Here is a 19,786-nt window from a genome sequence, read left to right as displayed (position 1 = left end):
ACTGACATTACCACTCGGATGTTTCATCATCACCAGCTAAGTGCTAACTGTAGCTGTCTGCTTGGTGCACTTGGTTTGGGTCAGGTAGTGTACGGTGGGATTTTAGAGCTACCTGCTGGCACCTGAAATAACGTTACGAGAGCGGTGAGAGTGAATAAACCAATGTGTTATATTATAATAGTCATAAGTGGGCTGGACAGCTAAACACTGAGCTGAAAATCACTATACTATCCAATAGTTATTGAGATATTTCCATTTGGAGGTGAGTGGTTGACCTTCATTAGAGCCACAATGTTGGCGTGACTACAAAGCAAATTATTTCTTGTATTTTTAAACTGCTTGATATTGCACATTTCTCCATGTACCAATAGTATTTAGTGTCCTCACCTGTGCAGACTGGTTTTAAAAACTATACACCGTGGCCTCCTTCATCAAACCCTTTTCAGTGCTAATATAATACACTCTACCCATTTTAAATGCAAATGTGCACAGGTGTTGGTCCATCATTATCAGCTGGTTATAAACCAGAATCATTCAGCCTTGTCTTTTGGGCTTATGATCATCTTCAAGAATTCTCTTATTATTAATTCTCTTGAAACCTGCATCGGTTTAACTCACTCTCTCTGTAATCATTTCTCTATGCGCTAATGTCTCGGGTGTCGTGTCTCCCATAAAGCTTCATGTACATTCTCTCTTATACCGGGCTGCACAATAATCTGCATAATTCATATTCCCGATTTAGCTAAAGGATTAGTAGTAGTTTCACTTTACTCTTGCTCTCACCCTCAACTCACTCCACTCATTATAGCCAGAGGGCCAAGCTCACTCTCAAGATCCAGTCTTGAACCCAGGGGTCCTGTGCCCGCCCGCCTGCCTGCCTGCATGATGAATCATCATGCTTCCCATTATGCTAATTCAGATCAGTTCAGTTTGAAGGAGAGGAGACCCTATAATTAGCCGAACGAGTAAAAAAAAAGGCTCACTTAGAAAATGTGGGTAGCCGTGACAAAATGTTTGGTGTGTTTTTTTTTTCTGTATGTGAACGAGAAATCAGGTCAGGTGGCCACCGTCAGCCTTGACAATCAAAGAATTTGCTCTAACTACTAGTAATCTTGAAAATTGTTGTTTGATTATGGAGAATATTAGGGATTAAAGCTCAAGTTGGCTTGATTGATGTGTCTTAGCCTATCAAAGCTAGGGGGGAATGGGTGCAACTCCCACCCTCTCAAGCTTCCTCCTTATTGTTCACCACAATTGTTTCAGCTCTAGCAGCTTACTTAGCTGCCATTTTACATAAAAAAAAACATTCTGTGATACATAAAAGATGTGAGTAAAAACAGTAAGAGAGTTACAAATAGAAAAATTAAATTAAAAAAATATGAAAATCACGATTTACATCATTTTCATAGTAAGACAATTGAGTATTTTTTGTTCCCTTTAAAGTCCCCAATCATTGCTTAATGTGCCAATTAAGGACCTGTTCTGCTATTGGCCAAACAAGGTCATGTGACTGAGGGGATGTGAGAATATAAAATGAGTAAAGCCAATGTGACTCTTGCTCTTTAATTGATTTTAATCCAGAAGTTTCCTGGAACAAGAAGTCAACAAAAGTGGACAGAAAACAGCATGCTGGCCCCGTCAATTTACCTTAAATACGATAATAAATGAGCACCTCATTTGCAAAAAAAATATATACACGCACATACTCCTGTCCCTACTTCACCTCAGAGCTATTTCCTCTGTAACTTGATAGTTGACCGTAATGCATCTAATAAAGTCGCTCTGAGGGAAGTTGAGAGTGGATTTCTGCAGAGTTGGGGAATTGACACACACACACACACACACACACACACCCTGTGTCTGCGTGTGTGTGAGGTGCCACATCGAAACGGAGTATAAACCCTCGGAAAATGAGCATCATGTTGTTCATCCTGCTGCAGTTGTTTGCTCTTGTTTCGTGCTCTCCTCGGCGTTGTGATCCAGGGATCCGAGGTAAAGTTTTTTTTTTCCAGCTTTATGTATTTGATGATCACAGATGCACCCGAACCTGCTGCATGAATTGGACGTGACATATTTTCATGTGTAGTTTAATAGATCCAGAAGTTGACTTTCATGCATTTAAAACACTCTTGTGTAACTTTTATAGACTTTTATAGACTTCAATCCACAGAATGATAATGAGTATGATGATGTTGGCCTGTAGCTTGTCATATTTTATTAATATTCCAGATGAAAGCATGCTTTTTAAAAACTTAATTATTAAGATGTTTAATCCTATAAAATTGTGGGACCTCTCATGTCTTAATGGTACTATGCAGACAGACAGGCATTTTAGAAAGCTGCTCAAGCAAGACCAGAAGGTCGACCAAGCAGAATATTTTGTAGGCCACATTGAAGCTTTTACAGAAACCACTCTGCCATCTAGTGTCTGCCACAGTGTCAGCTAATGACATACTGATGTGTCTTGCAGGGCTGTGCAAGCCAACAGTGGAAGAAAAACGTAAGTGCCTGCATGAGCATGTTGTATTGGCTGATCACCTCTCTGGACTGTTGAATTCATTAATTATAGCTTATCCTTGACGTTTTGAGACACTCATTTTTCACACCAGAGAGAGAGATCAGGCTTTAAAGCCTCCCTGACAGGTCAAGTGTTTGCACAGTTACACCCCTTGTGGGTTTTGAATTGAGTCAGTGTTTTCAAAGACAAAAAGGATGAGATCATAAGTCACGCTGGGTGTAGTCTTAATGGAATCTTGCCCGAAAGACCATCATGTGTATTTTTAGATGATCAATGGCACTATGAAATATTCAAATTCTAATTTCCAGAGATAATAGAAATATTTGGGGCTCCATGATTGAAGACAGCCACAGTGAGGCTCATGATTAACTGTGTGACACATGTCTCGAAATAAGACTGATAAATTAGATCCGTATCGGCTGTTGGCATGAATAACTGTTCCCTGCTGTGTCCTGTGCCTAACTTATCCGAGTTTCCTTTTTTTTTTTTTACCTCAGCCAAATGCACAGATGTGTCACTCTCCTACTGCGATGACATGCCCTACACTCAGACCATGTTCCCAAACATCCTCGGCCACAAGACCCGTGAAGACGCAGAGGCGGGCGCCGAGTATCTCCTCATGAGCGTGGTTGAGTCTCTTCTCGGTGGGGAGTGCAACCCCGAGATCCGAATGCTTGGCTGCTCTGTGTTGACTCCGCGCTGTGAGAAGCAGAAGGTGCTGAGGCCCTGTTGGACCACCTGCGAGGCGGTGCGTAAAAGATGCAGCCACGCTTTCGATGCCATAGACATGGCTTGGCCTTACTTTTTGGACTGTGATCGCTTCTTTGTCAGTGACGAAGAGGAATGTTATGATCCGCTGGAGGGCCTCAAAGGTGAGAACTAAGTACAAAGTAACCTCACCTGACTTTATGACAAACTATAATCTTGCTTATATGTTAAAATTCTGTTGCCATTATAGTCCAATAGAGCATCTGGTTTGCATACGTGTTCGTGTACCTCACCTCTAAATAATGTCCAACTGCAAAGTCTTATTTCCCCTCATAAATCTTCTTTTATATTGGGTCCTGCGGCTGTTTTTATTTGCAAACTAGCCCTAAAAACAGCGCCTTAATGGACCACAGGAAGACAAACGTTGTCTGTCACCAACTGTTGCTGAATTCGTGAAGTTTCTAACAATAAAAACAGACACTCCGCTGATACTCACGACTGAAATCACGTGTGAGCCATATGAGGTCATTAACAGCAGGAATTCACGCAGGACGGAAGGAACTGATCTGAGCATAATTTATCAGATTTGAGTACAGTAAAGTGTGCACAGGGTCATACACCCAGGGAAATTAACAACATTGTCTTAACCTTCGCTCCTGTGGCACTGTCTCACTTTTTTATTGTGCGTAACATTTGAAGGATTGGGTTCAGATGTCTGGCAGCGGGTCGGAGGCGTGTAATTATTCCCACATTCGTACACTTCATTTCAAACGAACGGACGTTCCTGTTTTGAGATCATGTGACCTCGAGCTCTTCACGCAGTAACTGCCACGGCTATAACATGCATATGTATGCAGTAAAAGGCCTGTCAGTGAAAAGCAGGTGCACTTTATGTTCCATTGAAGATAACAGCATGGCTATAACACATGGGTCATTTTTCAAGCAAAAAACTTTTAATTGAAGATGATAGTAAACTGAATATCTGACTAAACTAGCATTTTAAACATGCCACCGTGGGTTTTCTGGGATGTTGACTGGAATCCTTTAAATGAATAACTGATGAAAATAAATGAATAAATAATGAAACTTCAGTCATCTGTTAGAAAGCCCTCTGAAATGTTAGTACATACTGCCTTGCTTGGTTTTTAACATCTTACAGATTCTGTTGTTGTTCGAGAGAATCCTGTTAAATGGGAAAGGGTCAGTTATATCTGAAGAAGACTGAACCTCTGACAGCTTTACACAGTACAAGTCATGCATTTAAACTAGTAGTGAGCGTTTTCAAATACAGTCTAGGTCACTTGAATTTGTCAGCATGAAGCTTCAATGTGGTCCATGTGGTTTTTGGAACTATTATTGGTTTCTGTAAGTGTGAAGACAAAAATAAGGGCAGACGTCAGTTCACCAGTTTAATGTGTCAGCTGAAATAAACACATTCAGCTCATCGGGCATTTGGTGTTACATGAACTTTCCACACTCTGATTTCGTATGTAGCAGACTCTTCAAACGTCCTATATATAGCCTGGCAACCCTACAAGAATAGAGAAAAGCACTTTTGGTTGATAGATCTAAAAATGTGGCCAGTCGGATCTAAAAGCACATTGATCAAAACTGATAAGTCACGCTGTGCTTTTCTTTACAGCAGAGCAGAATGAAGAAGCCGTTGACAGCATGGAAATCCCTCCTCCTGAGGACCTCGCTACCACGATACAGTTCAGCTATCACACCAACGCTCAGATGATCACCACCTTAAAGAAAGTCGAGGAACGATGCTCCGACATAGCAACGACTTACAGCATCGGCCGCAGTATGGAGGGCAGGGAGCTGCTCGTGATCGCGTTCTCGGTCAACCCTGGCGAACATGAACTGCGTAAGTAAAACAAAGTATATGTAGATGATCTGAATCCTTTTTGTTAGACCTGTAACTCTAATTGTGACCTTCTGTAGTCGAGCCTGAGCTAAAGTACATCGGCAACATGCATGGAAATGAAGTCCTGGGTCGGCAGCTGCTGATCTACTTGGCTCAGTACCTGTGCTCGGAGTATCTGCTGGGGAATGAGCGCATCCAGACACTTATCAACACAACCCGCATCCATATTCTGCCCTCCATGAACCCTGATGGATATGAGGTGGCTGTTGCTGGACTCCAGGACAATGCAGGCAATGATGATGAGGAGGTCAGAGTTACATACGTACAAAACATCCTAATAATCCACACACATTGCTCAACTGTTGTGACTGTTTGTTGTAATGATGAACTGTGTTCAGGGTCCTCGATATGACTCTTCGAACATCGGAAGGAACAATGCTCAGAACGTCGACCTGAACAGAAACTTCCCAGATTTGACGACCATTGTTTACAGCAGACGCAAACGAAAGGGCGCCCGCACCGACCACATCCCAATCCCAGACTATTACTGGTTTGGTAAGGTACAGTATGAATCTTTATCCATACATGTCATGTGACTGAATGGATATTTTTTATAGCCTGACATTGCTGATGAATCACGTTGAAGGAGTAAACTTGTTTCATTTCTTGGTCCTAATAAGTCTTAATGCTGCAATACAGGTCGCGCCTGAGACTTACGCTGTCATGAAGTGGATCCGCTCCATCCCGTTTGTGCTCTCCGCTAACTTTCACGGCGGAGACCTGGTAGTGTCTTACCCATACGATCTGTCCAAACACCCGCTGGAGCGCAACATGTTCTCCCCGACGCCGGACGATCAGGTGAACGGGCTCCTTGAAACAGGAGAATATCACTGCATTATCAATTTTTAAACATATTTAATCTGTAATATGTACGAGAAAAAGACTATATTATTCTGATGTATTCCATAGGTATTCAAGTTTCTTGCAAAAACATATGCAAATGCCCACGAATCAATGCACCTTGAAAGCGCCCAGTGTGGATCGTCAAGCTCTAACAGTCAGAGAGGAATCATTAATGGAGCACAGTGGTCCAGCATTGCAGGCAGTGAGTTAAAAAAAAGTGAACATAATTCCTCAGTAACAGTCTTACAGTGTCACCTTCTGACTCTGAAATAATAATGAAATGTAAGCTGTAGCCACTAGAGGTCGCTGTAAGACCAGAAGCAGTGAGGAGGAACCTCTGAAAGGTCAGCACGGCTTCTCGAGGCTGTTTTTCTTTTGTCTTCTGGACAGGCATGCAAGACTTCAACTATCTTCACACCAACTGTTTTGAGGTGACCGTGGAGCTGGGCTGTGATAAGTTCCCTCCTGAAGAGGAATTGTTTATCGCCTGGCATGATAACCACGATGCTTTAATCACATATATGGAAACAGTAAGAAGAATTTTGGCTGTTTGTTTGGCTGTTTTTGTCGATGTTGTAGCGTTTGGCTGATCCATTACGACTTCAAAAACACTTTTTAACATAAATATATCCACTGTATCCGATCTGTGCATCCCTAATACGGCTGAGAGTGGGTTGTGCAAGATTGTTTTTGATGCATTTGAAGTTATTCTTTGGAAGCGACTTGTCTTGTTGTTCTTCAGGCCCATCGAGGCATCAAAGGCATTGTCCAAGACGAGGAGGGAAATGGAATCAAAGGCGTTCGAATATCAGTGAGAGGAATACGGCATGACGTGACCACAGGTAATACATATCAGCTGCTAACATAAGTTCTTCACATATATTTTCCTGTATTTAATTACCTAACATGAGCCAACATGACACATTTCAGCCGTTCAAACAGAGTTTGGGGACTTGTGAGAGATAGAGCATGAAGTAATCGTCAAAATTGCTGCAGCGAAGGCTGAAATATCGTTACTTTAAGTCCGGTATTGCTCAGCTAAAAACACAATTTCCACAAGTTCCTGCCATGTCCACTTTCTGACTTGTAAATAGCATTTGTGTCAACATCAAAATTGTAATTACAACTAAGAAACTTTAACATTTGTAACTGGAAGTACCTGAAACACAGGGGCCTCACTTGAACCACCTGTCATTTAAGGTAATCAAATGCACGTTTAATGATTCAATGACATTTAAATATTAGAAAATTATACTGTCAGTGCACTCACATGAGTTGTCCATTCAAGTCTTTCCTTACACACGTATACATCCGTGCATTTCAAATTTCCACACCCTCAGTTTGTAATGTAGAAACGTTATGAGTGATCTAACAAGTAAAATTGCTCAGAGACATAAGCATGTAAATTAAGTCCAAACGCTCCACCTCCTTCTCCTTCCCCAGCTGAAAACGGAGAGTACTGGCGCCTCCTCACACCTGGCATCCACATCGTAAGCGCCACGGCCCCGGGCTACGCCAGAGCTATGAAGAAAGTCCACCTCCCTCCTCGCATGTATAAAGCAGGCCGGGTGGACTTTTTGCTGGTGAAAGCCGTTCCAGATCCTGAAGTGCAAGTGCAGGATGACACCATCTTGTCTATAGACAGCTACGACCGCTTTGACCCTTATAATCAGTACGAGCGCTACACCCTGATGGCTGACGTGAGCCAGAACCAAGAGGTGAGAGAGGAGAAGCCCTGGTGGTGGAACTATTTTGCCCAGCCGGGAGGACCTGCACCAACCTGGCTGCTCAAACACTATTAGAGCTTTAATTTAGCATATACACACACCAGCTGAGCTATCATGTAATGAATGTGCTACATTTTTATTGGTGTTGAAGTGTCAAAGCTAGGTTGCTGGCCTTCATGTTGCCTTGCACGCTCTAATCTACGTGTGCTCTGTTTGGCCCAAAGTTGAAATTATAATGTAAGCTTCTTACGAGCTTTTCAGTTAATGACCACGATGAAATGAAGTTTGTTAAAGACAAATTTCAAAGCAGAAATAAATACCCTTTATGTGATTTTGATTTGGCTGATTTGGTGTTTTTCCTTCCATGTGTGTCTATGATTTGAAATAAACCAAAATTATATATATATGTATTCTCTTGTTTGTTACTAGTTTATCTTTATAGCAGCTTCCAAACAACAACAACATTTAAAACAAGAGTGCCCATCTAATTTTTTGTTTAGGCTGGATTCATTATTAGATTTTTAGGATGTAATGAACCCAACTGGCCACTAGAGGGCAGGCTAAATCAACTTCTGGTCTACAAACAACAGAGTCTGGTTCTACTACCACACAGTGTATCATTTGTATGATAAGCAGAAATAGTTGCTCAGTTGTGTCTTGAGCATTATGCTGAGTCAGAGTTTTGACTCAGAGGCTCTGCTTTCAGTTGTAGGTTTACTATAAATGATTTAATTCCAATGATTATAACCCGAACCTGTAAAATGTAGGTCACACGTCCTAATTTGAACAACACAGTGTATGAAAGTGAAATCAACAAGTAACTTTTTACCTATTCCCAAAAACTTTTATGAGAATATATATATTTTTTTAGAAAGTATTTAAAAATCTTCAACTTATGAGCTCTGAAAATAAAGAATTGTCTACTTACAGTCATATTTTAATTAGCTGTGAGTAGTCCCACCAAACAGTGATTATTATTTTTTGAACAGTTAAATTGTTGCACAAAAGAACAAATCTCGAATTTTGTGTAACAGAATGAACTTCTTCTAGTTTTGTCTTCTTGTCCTATTAATCATCTTGTGACCTGTCAGCTTTATCTTGTGACTTCTTGGAAAGATCTCGACCACCAGGTTGGGAACCAGTGATCTAAAATACAGACCTTTAAAATTTCTCATCCTACGCTTAACATTAATCCCTTCAAAACCGGATTAATCCAGGACAATCACTGAAACTTTTGTCAGTATATCATTACACACCTGAGCAGGAGGATGTTTTCTACACTTAAACCTAATTTCTGTTTGTGTATTTTAACAACTGTTTGTTTTATGGGGGGATTAATCTGTGCCTTAAGTACTTCCTACAGTTTAAAGGTCAAGATCATACCATCCAAACAATAACAGACAAGGAAGGAATTAACTAAATAAACACCGGGATATAACGCATGATTGACAGTAGAAACAATCTATTCAATTCATATGTTAGGAAGTACCAAGTCACGGCTATTTCATGACAACAAGTGAAGTTGAAACAAGCAGTTGAACAGAAATGCAAACCTGACCAACAAGGTAAAAAGATGCATTGTGCTGCAACCAAACTAGAGGAACTGCTTCAAAGAATAGAGAATTCAAGCACCACAACAACACAAATTCACGAAATGTACACGCCACAGTGAAAAGTAGTACAAAATGGAGTAAAGCAAGCACGAGCATTGCCAGCCCTGGGGTCCAGTGAAGTCCCAAATATTATAAACAAAACAGCTCTTAAGCATTTTTATGTAAGGTCACGAAAGAAGCCTGGGAAAAACAAATTACCCGCGCATAAAGGTCGAAGAATACTATTAGAGAATCTTAGAGAAAAGTCTGCTTAGTGAACTAGTTGAACCATGACAAGTAAGTAAGTAAAAAAGAAAGAAAGAAAGAAACCAGGCGTCTCAGGGGATTTACAAAACACAAACACATGATTTGGCACCAAACTCAACCGAGCAGCCGAGCAGCAGAGGAGGGACCTCCATCTATATAGTCGATATGGAAAATACTGCACATTGTCCCAGTAACACATAACATTTCAGTAGATTGTCAAATGGCATCAACAATGTTGTTTCAAATACTGGAATTCATTATAGACTGTACAGTGCCTAGAAATTGATATTGTCATGACGAGGAGGATGATCTATCCGATAATATTCTTTGTGTAATCATGGAGTAATCAGAGTAAACTCATGGTTTGAGATAATGAGAGCTTAATTTGCACAGTTTTGGGCTGATTGCTCAACTGTTGTGTCTGTTGTTGTGAGGTTGAACTCTATGAGCCTCGTATCATTTAACAGTCATGAATCAGTTGTCATTAGAGTTGGGCAATCAGATGATTTTAGATCGAGATCTACGGCGTCCGCAATCTACTTTTCAGGGTATTCGTAGAAATGAATGTCCTCTGACTTCTGTTTCCAAACTTCACACAACCTCATTGACTGGATCAAACCAATAGAGTGATGTCGCCAACTGCTTTACAGCTTCAAATTAAACTCATTTGAAACCTGTGTAGTATCTTTAAAGGTCCAGTGTTTAGACTTTAGTGGCATCTAGTGGTGGAGCTTTGAGATTGTAACTAACTAAAAATCCGTCACCTCTCCCTCTTGGTCCAAGCTACTAAACTACTACAGTGGGCGACAAAACTTGTGAAAAATGCAAAAGGTCCAAAGTGAAGTCAGTGTTTGGTTTTGTCCCTTCTGGGCTGCTGTAGAAACATGATGGTTCAAAATGTCGGACTCCGTAGAAGAGGACCCGCTCCCTCTGTAGATATTTAAGGCTCATTCTAAGAGAACATAAACATAACAATTCAGATTTTCAGATGACCGTAGACAAGTAAAAACATAATTTCAGTGCTTACAGATTATATTTAAGTAACAGATACTTGGACCTTTCTCATTTTATCAAATGTAAAGACAGTGATTACATGAAAGGGACATGCATGGATTTGCAAGATATAACCGTTTGCCTCGGTGTAAAAACTAATACTAACTACTAATAATGAGCTGTGAGCATTCATCTGGTATCAAGAGATCTTCACATTCATAGTTTAGTTGCAGGTACAATAAGTGTATTTGTCAAGTAGCTCAGAAAAACTATAAGAAAACACTCCATTACTCCTACCTATGATGAAACTGGACGTTAATGCTACAGAATGATGTCAAACAGGACCTGCGCCTCTCTCTATATGTACAGTAGAGGGAGTGACTGTTTTTTTTGTCCCATTTTTTTTAGTGAACATACAAACCATGTAGGATTAACCCTGTTTGCTTTTCCTCGAGCCGCCCATGTCAGGTGGCTGGTGTTGGGTCACCAATTACTTGGTGAGGCTGAGAAAGTAGCATAGAGCTGCCCTGAGCTGCCATGCTGTATTAGCATCATGCCGCTGGCAAGTAGGTGAATGACGTCTCATTTGAGTCCAGCGAAGCTGCTCTCTGTTCTCAAAGGAGCTTTAATATGCTTATGCCCCTACTCAAGATCAGTTTGTAACTATGACTATTAATGAACACTCTGTCCACCATGTGAACATGTAGTGCCACCGCGTGCCAGAATTTCATTTATTTCATTTATTTCTGATTAACCAATTTTAGTATATGCTCACATAGACACTTGAGATATAGACCTAAATGTATAAAGCCACCAGGTCTGAATATTTTCATTATTTCCAATACATGTACATACTGTATAAGGGCAATGATTTAACATAATTTGCAGGCAAATTTTATTTAAATAGCAGTAACAGAAGTTACAAAGTTCTTTAGAAGAAGAAAAGAAATGAAAGACTGAGACAGAGAAAGCAGAGAGGACGACATACTGTATAAAAGAAAAGAAGTAGTTCTAAAATAAAATTAAACTAATGGGCCTCATAATGCTTCCATTTCCATAAACAAATGGTAGTTTTACTCTAAACGGGCATTATGCTGATTGTTCTGTGGCTTAGAGGTGAAAACACTTCCTTCATGAATTCAAAATCATCTAAAATGCTAATTAAGAAGCTTATAAATAAACAAAAGGGCAGCACGTGACATCAACCAGCGTAAAATAAGTCACTTCTGCCCCAATTACTCCCTACATCTCTCTTATTAGCACTGTGAGTGAATTAAAAATATGAATATTAAAGGAATTTTAAGTCAGTCAGGACCCCTTCAAGTGGTCGCAAGATAAATCTGAATAGTTCTGAACTGATTAATGGGAAAGCAAAGATGAAAATCAGAAAAGTATTACAACAGCACTTTAAATGCAAAGCTGTAACTTGACAAACTCTGTTGACTCTTTTGAAAATCATCTTTTTTAGGCGTGTCAGCTCTTCTGTCTGACTTTGTCTGATTTTAATTTTAGTTATTTGAAGCAGCACTCTTTTTTTGGATGCACTAATTCCCATTTGTTCTGCTTTACGGTCAAGGTCACACCTTGCAAAGTCTGACAAACAAGGTAGCAGGAATGAGTGATTTGAGAAACAACATTTCAACTTTGCAGGTTTATTGCACACCAAGTGAAAACCTTGTATACTCTCGGACATCGCACAGTATTTATGAATCTTTATGGATGTAACTATATTCTGTTTTTACAGTCCTTCCAGAGGAGATTCACTGGGCCCTGCCAAACTCCCATAATTGCAAAAACAGCATTTCATTTCATAATAATAGCTCAATGTCAAGTCCAATTCAGTCCGCTTGTTAAGCGGCAGCAATTACCAAATCGTACATGTGCAGACAACTCCTCTGGTGGGTGATAATAAGCTACTTTCTTTGTTACAGACCCTGAACAAACTCGAGGGGGAACACGTGAAGCAAAGATAATGCGATCAGTCGAGCGTGAGTGTATACAAAACCCCGCCAATCGTTCTTGTAGAAAACCCCTCAGCTATGACAGAAGCAGGTCCAACTGGGTTAAGGTGATTCCGCTTTAATAGTGCTGGGATCTCTAACCACAACAGAATATAACAATAGAAAATACAGCTGCTCGTCTCTGAAAAGTCACTTCCTTTTGAAAATATGAGGCTGCGTCCGGGTTGATTATACTTACGTTTATGAACTTCAGTTGAGGATTTGAGAGTTTCTTTGTCGCCGTTTTGTGTTGGCATATTTAGGGTTTCTCCTTCGGCGTGACGGTCAGAGGTCGCCGTACAACAAGGCCACACAGGCTCTAATTTGACCTGCAGACACAGAAGAGGAGTCGTGTTTGTTGACGTGTTCCTTCAGAGTTTGATTGTGTTCATTTGTTTTGGTATATTCTTGCAACGCTCTGATACGCTCTTATAGTGAGGTATCAAAGAGGAGACCTGTATGGAGATGTTCACAGTCCTTGTCAAGTCATACAGTAGGCCTTTGACTTGCAGAGCAGCACAGAATATTTGATTTTCAAAGATTGATCGTGTTTTTTAGCAATGGACTTTATCAAATCATTTTGTTAGTTGTTGCATAGAAGATAGACAAACATTTACTTGTGTGCGACACACGACTTAACCTTCGTTCCAATAACTATAGGTTGATTTATTGCTAACATTTCCTAATCAGCACGAAACACATCATGCGGCTAAGGCTAATGGGAATGTCACTCGAATGCAGGTATTTTTTTTTTTCATACAGAAGTACTGGACAGATTTAAAATGTGGGCCTGATAGTGGCAGTCAATAAAAGGTCACCAAAGGATCACCAAAGTTACTAAAATTCATCCTGAGAGGGTGTAATAGTTGTAATAGTTGTTGAGATATTTAGGTCTGGAGCGAAGTGGTGGATGGACTGACACTGCCATCCATGGGGCCACGCTGCTAGCATGGCTCAAAAGTAACTAAAGCTCTGCATGTAACTAAACTAAACTTAATGGATTACTGAAATATATAACTAATAAATAATCATACAATGGTCAACATGGAAAGAAATGTTTCACAGCTATTTTTGGCCTCTCTAACTCTCGTCAAACAGACTGCATGTAGACAAAATCAATCAATTAAGGGCCTGTGGGGCTAAGTTAGTTCCTCCATCTGCTCTTCTTTACCATGTATTACTGGAGCTGTATTGAAGACCAAAGTTTCAAACTGACTTGCAAGTGCCTAAAAATGCACCAACATATAGATGTTTACTACCTTACTCAAAGATCTGTTGCGTCAAATGTTGTCTCTAGCTCACTGTAACTGCGGTCAAAGGATTTGCATCCAAACTAGACACGATGATTTATTAGTTGTGGTTAATCTGAGCCCATACAATGATTTATTGCCAGGTCTGAATTCACCATCTTGTCTCGTCTAATTCTCCCAGAGTGAATAGAAACAATAGAGATGCCCTCTGACAGCCGCTGAAACATTAGAGCGACCGATTCTGGACAAACATAAATAAAAAATGATGATGATTTGCCTGACTGTGAGAAATGTTCATGTCTGAATTTAGAAAGATTTTTTTTTTTAGCAGGAAACAGTTTTAATGTACATTTATTTTGAGGTTACTGCAAATAAAAAAAAACAAAACAAATATGAATACTAATGCGACAGAAGCATTATTTCTCTGTTTTTGTGTTTTTAATAAACAAGATGTGATATTTACATTTACATTTTTGCAAGGCTGACTTCCAGGAGCCTGGGGTGTAACACAGAGAGCACCTTAATGTTTTTTAGATTGAACCATATTCAACACAAGATTTTTCTGTAAAACATAAATTTGTACTCAATTTAATGTTCTGTATTTTCTTTTAAAACAGGATTTTAAGCCAGGACATGACATTAATCTGTATATGGCTTTGTTTTTATTTGATAGGAGGGTTAGACAGGTGTTTTGACAAAGCATTTTGATTTGATGGCTTAGCTGGTTGCACTTCCTGTTTACGCCCACCTGGGCATGACACTTCCAGGAAGTAGTAACAGCTTTACAGGAAGTTACACTCTCTTTTCAAACTTCTTTCATCCAAGAAAACATGCTTTGCTTTGGGACTGCCTGAACATTCCTCCTGACATTAGAGGTAAGATCGTGTGGTCTTTATAGGTCGAGCAGCTTGGTCATGTTGCAGTATCATTAGGCTGGACTTGCAAGCACATGGCTCTGCAGTTGTGTGTGTGGAGCTGCTCGGGACACAGATAACTTAAATCTGGTTTGCTGTAAAGCTGCAGTGAATCAAGTGGAGACAAAACAAAACAGATTATTTCTGTCTTGTGTCTTGTCTGGTGGAGTAAGCGTCAAAAGAATGTGTTGCTGTGGTGAGATTTGAAATCATTCCCGGGCCTGTGTGATTGATCAAGTTTGAGGGTGTGTGTTCAGGTACTGACAGTACCTGGAGCTTTTCCAGTGAATGAATATTAATAAATAGACTTTCCTACATGGAGTTAAATTCGTTGTGTCAGACTGTAGGAATATTTTGGCACATTATGTAGTGTTGGGTTACACACTTTCATACTGGTATTCTGTGTCTCTTCTGGGCAAAGGGGGCCTTGAACTCAGACTTTGAAATCACCTTAGTTGTTGTGTGTTTTTCTTATTATTGCATTGTCTCAATGATTTGTTAGAAGTGTATTGTCATTTTTTCGAAAGCAATCGTTTAACCCTCGTGGACTTGAATTGACGTCACCTGTGTCATCACGGTTAGTGTGTGAGGGCTCGGTTGCGGATGGCATCTTTGGTGAAAGTTAAAGTGTGATTTCTGATATTTCATATCATGGAATTTGAACCAGCAACCTTCATCCTTCTCTTTCTTTAGCAACCGAGTTACCACAGCCTGTAAGAACACAGGACATGTCAATCATATAGCCTGAATAGTTTTCACTCATGGTCATATGCATTTTAGTTGTTATGATATTACAAAACCAGGTGTTCCCAGAGTGCACTGATCCTAAACTCACAAGACAACCTTCTCATGGTTTCCACATAAAAAACTTCCCCATGTTCAAATGTTCACAGCAGAAATAAACATATTTACAGCCTGGTACAAAAAACAGTTTTTGGTCTCTGTAGCTAATTTCCCCGTTCATGACAACTGTACTGGGTCTGAATTCTTAAACAACTCACCCATTCAATATTAAGACTCAAAGTTATCCATAATTAACATGATGGGTGCTGTTACAGTTGGCTTATTTAAGCACAAAGGCGTCATTCAGGTCCACCGATGATCCACCTTTGCTTTGCATCTTTTCTGATTGCTTCAAACAGCTCTTTAGAAACCTGTGGGTGATGTCACGTATATACTGTCCACTCTTTGTACTGTCGTCTTAGCAATGTTTCTATATTTAAATATTATCATTTATAACTGTGATCTTGTCTCGTCAAGTGGTCCTTCAGGATCAACAGCTTGTTTCTTTTGTCTTCTAGGAAACATTGTTTTGTCTTCAAGGATATGTTTGGTGATATTCAATATTTTCTTATATTCAACACATCCCATGAAAAGACCTAACAATGAATTGATTCTAACAAGTATTGTATGTGTAGTCACCCTTGATACAGCTTATTCCTCTGCCACAGTTGTGTTAATACTTTAAAACACATACCTGCAAAATATCACTGTTGGTAATTAATATGTATTGTATCAAGACATCCCTCTCTATAATTTATATGCTGTTAATATTATAATGTATTGCTTGTGTCCTTTTTAACCTAAAACAATCAAAGTAAAGACTAATGTTAGCAGACTTGAAGTCTTCTCACAGTAGGGAATCCTCCAGAGCTATTCTCAGCTCAGCACAGCACAGTCTAGACACTGCTGAATTTAAGGCCAGAATAAAACATAAAGCACAATTGAAATAAGTGTTCTTGATCTTAATGCACATTATCGCTGTGTCCCAGGGATAAAACACTTAAAAGTCAGTCATGAAGAAGAGAAAGCCCGAGGGCTCTTTAGGCTGGGTACATGTCCGTGAAGCATCCAGCTACTTTAGCTGTCATGCAGCAATATCTCAGAGTCTTCGCTGGGTGCACTGATGCTTGGCTTAAGCCATTTAGCAGCGCCCCGGTTAACTGAAACCGACAAAACTTCTGATTCCAGCCTGATCTTGGAATAACACCGCTGGCGATTGTGAAGCTGTCTTTGCCCATTTCATTCAGCCTGGTCCCACAACTGCATTTGCAGCTGACAGAGATGCAGAAGGAGAAGACGCCGTGTGATGTTACAACTGTTACTCAGAGAATTAAATGAAATGGAAAATGTTGTGATTTTTAAAGAAAAAGAAAAGAGAAATCAGATCTGGCTGACGGGGAAAGATGACTTATTTCTCGAAGAGAAGCACCATACTAACGGGTGCGGAAGTGCCATAACATGAATAAAACAAGATGGCATTTGGCCACTTGAAGCCAATGGGTTCTCCAAAGGGTAAAGTGTCGGATGATTCCAGTTGAATATTTGCTAAGAGTTGCTCTTTGCACATAGTAGTTGCCCAGAATCATGCAGAGCGGCAACACGGGGTGATGAGACATAGAAATGTGAACACCGGGCATATGAGGAGTCAAATTTGCTCATGACACTGGACAAAATTTCACTGAATATTACAGATAGAACAGTGTAAGGCTAAAAAATGGAATCGGACCTTACAGTTTTAATGATATTGCATTATATATAGTACTTTAGGCTCTAGATGGATAGCTGGATAATTGTTACTTAAGAGCTTAAAGTCTTCTTAAAGTTTTCTCCATTGTTATCACATGATCAAAACCTATTTCTCCAAAGAGTTCATACTTAATCAACTTTGATTTACTTTCTGCCAAAATATTCAATCGAACGTGACAAAAACTGCTTGTAGCAACTACAGCATCATTAAACCTGGTCATGGTTATGTATAGGCACTGGCAGTGAATATGGTTAAATTTAGAGATTAGATTATAATCTAATTTATATTTCCACACTAATGTATGTGTTCTTTGTACCGTAACAGAAGCCACACAATTTGTAAAACAAATGTAGTTTACAAAGGCCAGTTTTTCGGGCACAACGCGCTCATGTTAACAAGTGAATTAAGCATAGTCCTGTGCACATGAACTTTAAGCTCGTATTAGTAGTCAAAAGAGATCTGCCGTTAGGTGCACCGAGCTAATTATGTGATGATAAATCTTCTATGGCATGAGGTAATTTCTCAGTGCTCTTTTAAGATAGTAGAGAATATGGCAGATAACTGCTTGAAGCCTTTTACGAGTCAGCAGCGTCTAAGCTAAATGTGGCAGCAAGTGTCAGGCCAAATCAATACACGCTTCCCAGGATTCCTTTGGTGCCATAATCCAGGCTGCGGTGGGCACTGACCCTGGGGAGGCCTGGCCTCTTGTTTTCTTGCCCTGTTTTTTCAAAAGCAGCTGCACTTAAGGATATGACAGCATTGAGCACAAGCTAATTACCTTTAAAAAAGAAGAAGAAAAAAAAGAGTTTGTGCTATAAACCGCTTAGCTCACATCTGAGACATGCTGAAAGCTCTCGTACCCACATTTGGAAGATAGGTCGAGAAGTTGGATGTGCACAAAAAACAGAAACTGTAGATGGCCTCCAGCTCAAAAGCTGTGTAATTTTCACTAGCTGTGAAACTGAATCCTTAATGTGTGGTACGTCGATGATTTATGTGTCAAATACTCCCTTTGGAAAGAAGTTTTGGTCAATTATTTCACCCTTACTAATTCGTAATTTGACTAGCATGAACTTCATTTTGCAGATATTTCTTTGAGAGAGGGCCCCCCTGGTGTCTTCCAGCTGATTTCACACATCCCATTAAGTCATAATCTTGTATTATCTGCCTTTAAAATAACAAGAGATAATCCTGCATCAGGCTAATCAGCCATGAAATCGAGGAATCTCCTTGACTGGATTCCTCTGGAGCCAGTTACCACATGATGTGTAAAGTGTGCAACGTAAAAAATATCGGCTCTACTTTTAGAAATGTTTTTGTTGTCTTAGAATAAGTCTTTTCCAGATGCTGTGGGTCTTCTTCCACCATGTTTCTACAGACAAACTGACTCTAGATATGAGTTAGTAAGGAGAAATTTAAGCTGAGGGGGTTTCAACAAAATCCTGGCACAAAATCCTTCACATTGGTCGTTTTTTAAACGGTCCAGTGTTCAGGATTTAGTGGCACCTAGCAGTGAAGTTGCAGATTGCAACCAAATGAATACTCTCCCACACCTCAGCCTTTTCTTACAAGCATGTAGGGAAAACTCTGGCTTTGAAATTCACATTGAAAGCAAAAGGACATATCTAGATCAGGGTTTGGTTTGTCTGTTCTGGGCTACTGTAGAAAAATGGTGGACTCCGTGGAAGAGGACCCTCTCTAACTGTAGCTGTAAATGCCTTTTTATAAGACAACGAAAAACGCAATGATTCTCATTTTTAGGTGATTATACACTGATGAAAAGGGTTAGTTTTTTTTTAATATAACTGTGTACTTCAGAGTTTTCTCCATCCTCGTTTTAACCAGGACGAGAAACTCGAGGTGTAGTGAGGGAGGATTTCCATCTTTACATCTTCCCTCGTAAGTGGTACTCACTTACTTCATCAGCCATCAGCCACTCATTAAAAATGTAAAATTAACATCTTTAAAGTGGACCACGATTCTGTTCTGTGCTCAGGAGGCAGTGAAGCGTGAACGCTTGCATGTGAAATGCATTTGGTCATTCCCTTGGCAACAGGGAAGGAAAAGGTACATTGAGTGAAATGAGAGCAGATTGCTTTTTATTCTTTATTTAGAGAGTTATTCTAGACACTGAGTCACAGATGCCCTGCCGTTATATACAAATCCTTCCTGCTCAATTGAGGCTGTTGGAGGAAAATGTTGCAGGCTTGGGTCTCTGCGGAGAAGTATGAATAGAAATCGTGGATTTTTTTTATTTGTCTCAAATGTGTTTTTTCAGTTCATGAATGTGTCACTGATTTAGGATGCTGTCGTTATACTCCTCCTGAGACAGTCAGGTAGCAGCGTAAAGACAAATGTGACACAAAAACATAAATAGACATTTTTTTATAGTCTGACTTTTCTCCTTTTTCCTGATGTGACAATTAAAGAGCTGATCGCAGAGCTTTGTTTGATGCATATGTTAACAGGCAGCATCCTTTATGAAATGTGCTCTTGCCCACACTAATGTTTGGC

At 39.9% G+C, this 19,786-nt stretch overlaps 1 protein-coding gene and 1 long non-coding RNA gene across 4 annotated transcripts in view; both read left to right on the top strand.

The window, feature by feature from the left end:
- The first annotated feature begins 1,803 nt into the window (after positions 1-1,803).
- Positions 1,804-8,061, top strand: LOC104924007 (carboxypeptidase Z). 2 transcript variants are annotated; one of them, XM_019272109.2, is made up of 11 exons: positions 1,804-1,992; positions 2,471-2,500; positions 3,016-3,390; positions 4,872-5,096; positions 5,174-5,403; positions 5,495-5,656; positions 5,796-5,954; positions 6,066-6,201; positions 6,390-6,529; positions 6,742-6,841; positions 7,443-8,061. In XM_019272109.2, exons 1-11 carry the CDS (start codon positions 1,911-1,913, stop codon positions 7,799-7,801), a joined length of 1,998 nt encoding a protein of 665 aa, XP_019127654.2. In that variant the 5' UTR covers positions 1,804-1,910; the 3' UTR covers positions 7,802-8,061. The 2 variants fall into 2 exon arrangements, with proteins under 2 accessions (XP_019127654.2, XP_019127653.2); XM_019272108.2 differs by having other exon boundaries at positions 4,869-5,096.
- A 6,536-nt stretch (positions 8,062-14,597) lies between these two features.
- LOC113747645 (uncharacterized) overlaps positions 14,598-19,786 on the top strand; it is a 120,592-nt gene continuing 115,403 nt past the window's right edge. For both annotated transcript variants that reach the window (XR_003463762.1, XR_003463761.1), the window contains exon 1: positions 14,598-14,703. This is a non-coding gene — a long non-coding RNA (uncharacterized LOC113747645). The remainder of the gene's footprint in view (positions 14,704-19,786) is intronic.

Source organism: Larimichthys crocea, chromosome XIV (genome assembly GCF_000972845.2).
Source record: "Larimichthys crocea isolate SSNF chromosome XIV, L_crocea_2.0, whole genome shotgun sequence".
NCBI lineage: Eukaryota > Metazoa > Chordata > Actinopteri > Sciaenidae > Larimichthys > Larimichthys crocea.
The sequence above is the reverse complement of the archived record's forward strand: the minus strand, read 5'-3'. Positions and strand labels throughout refer to the sequence as shown.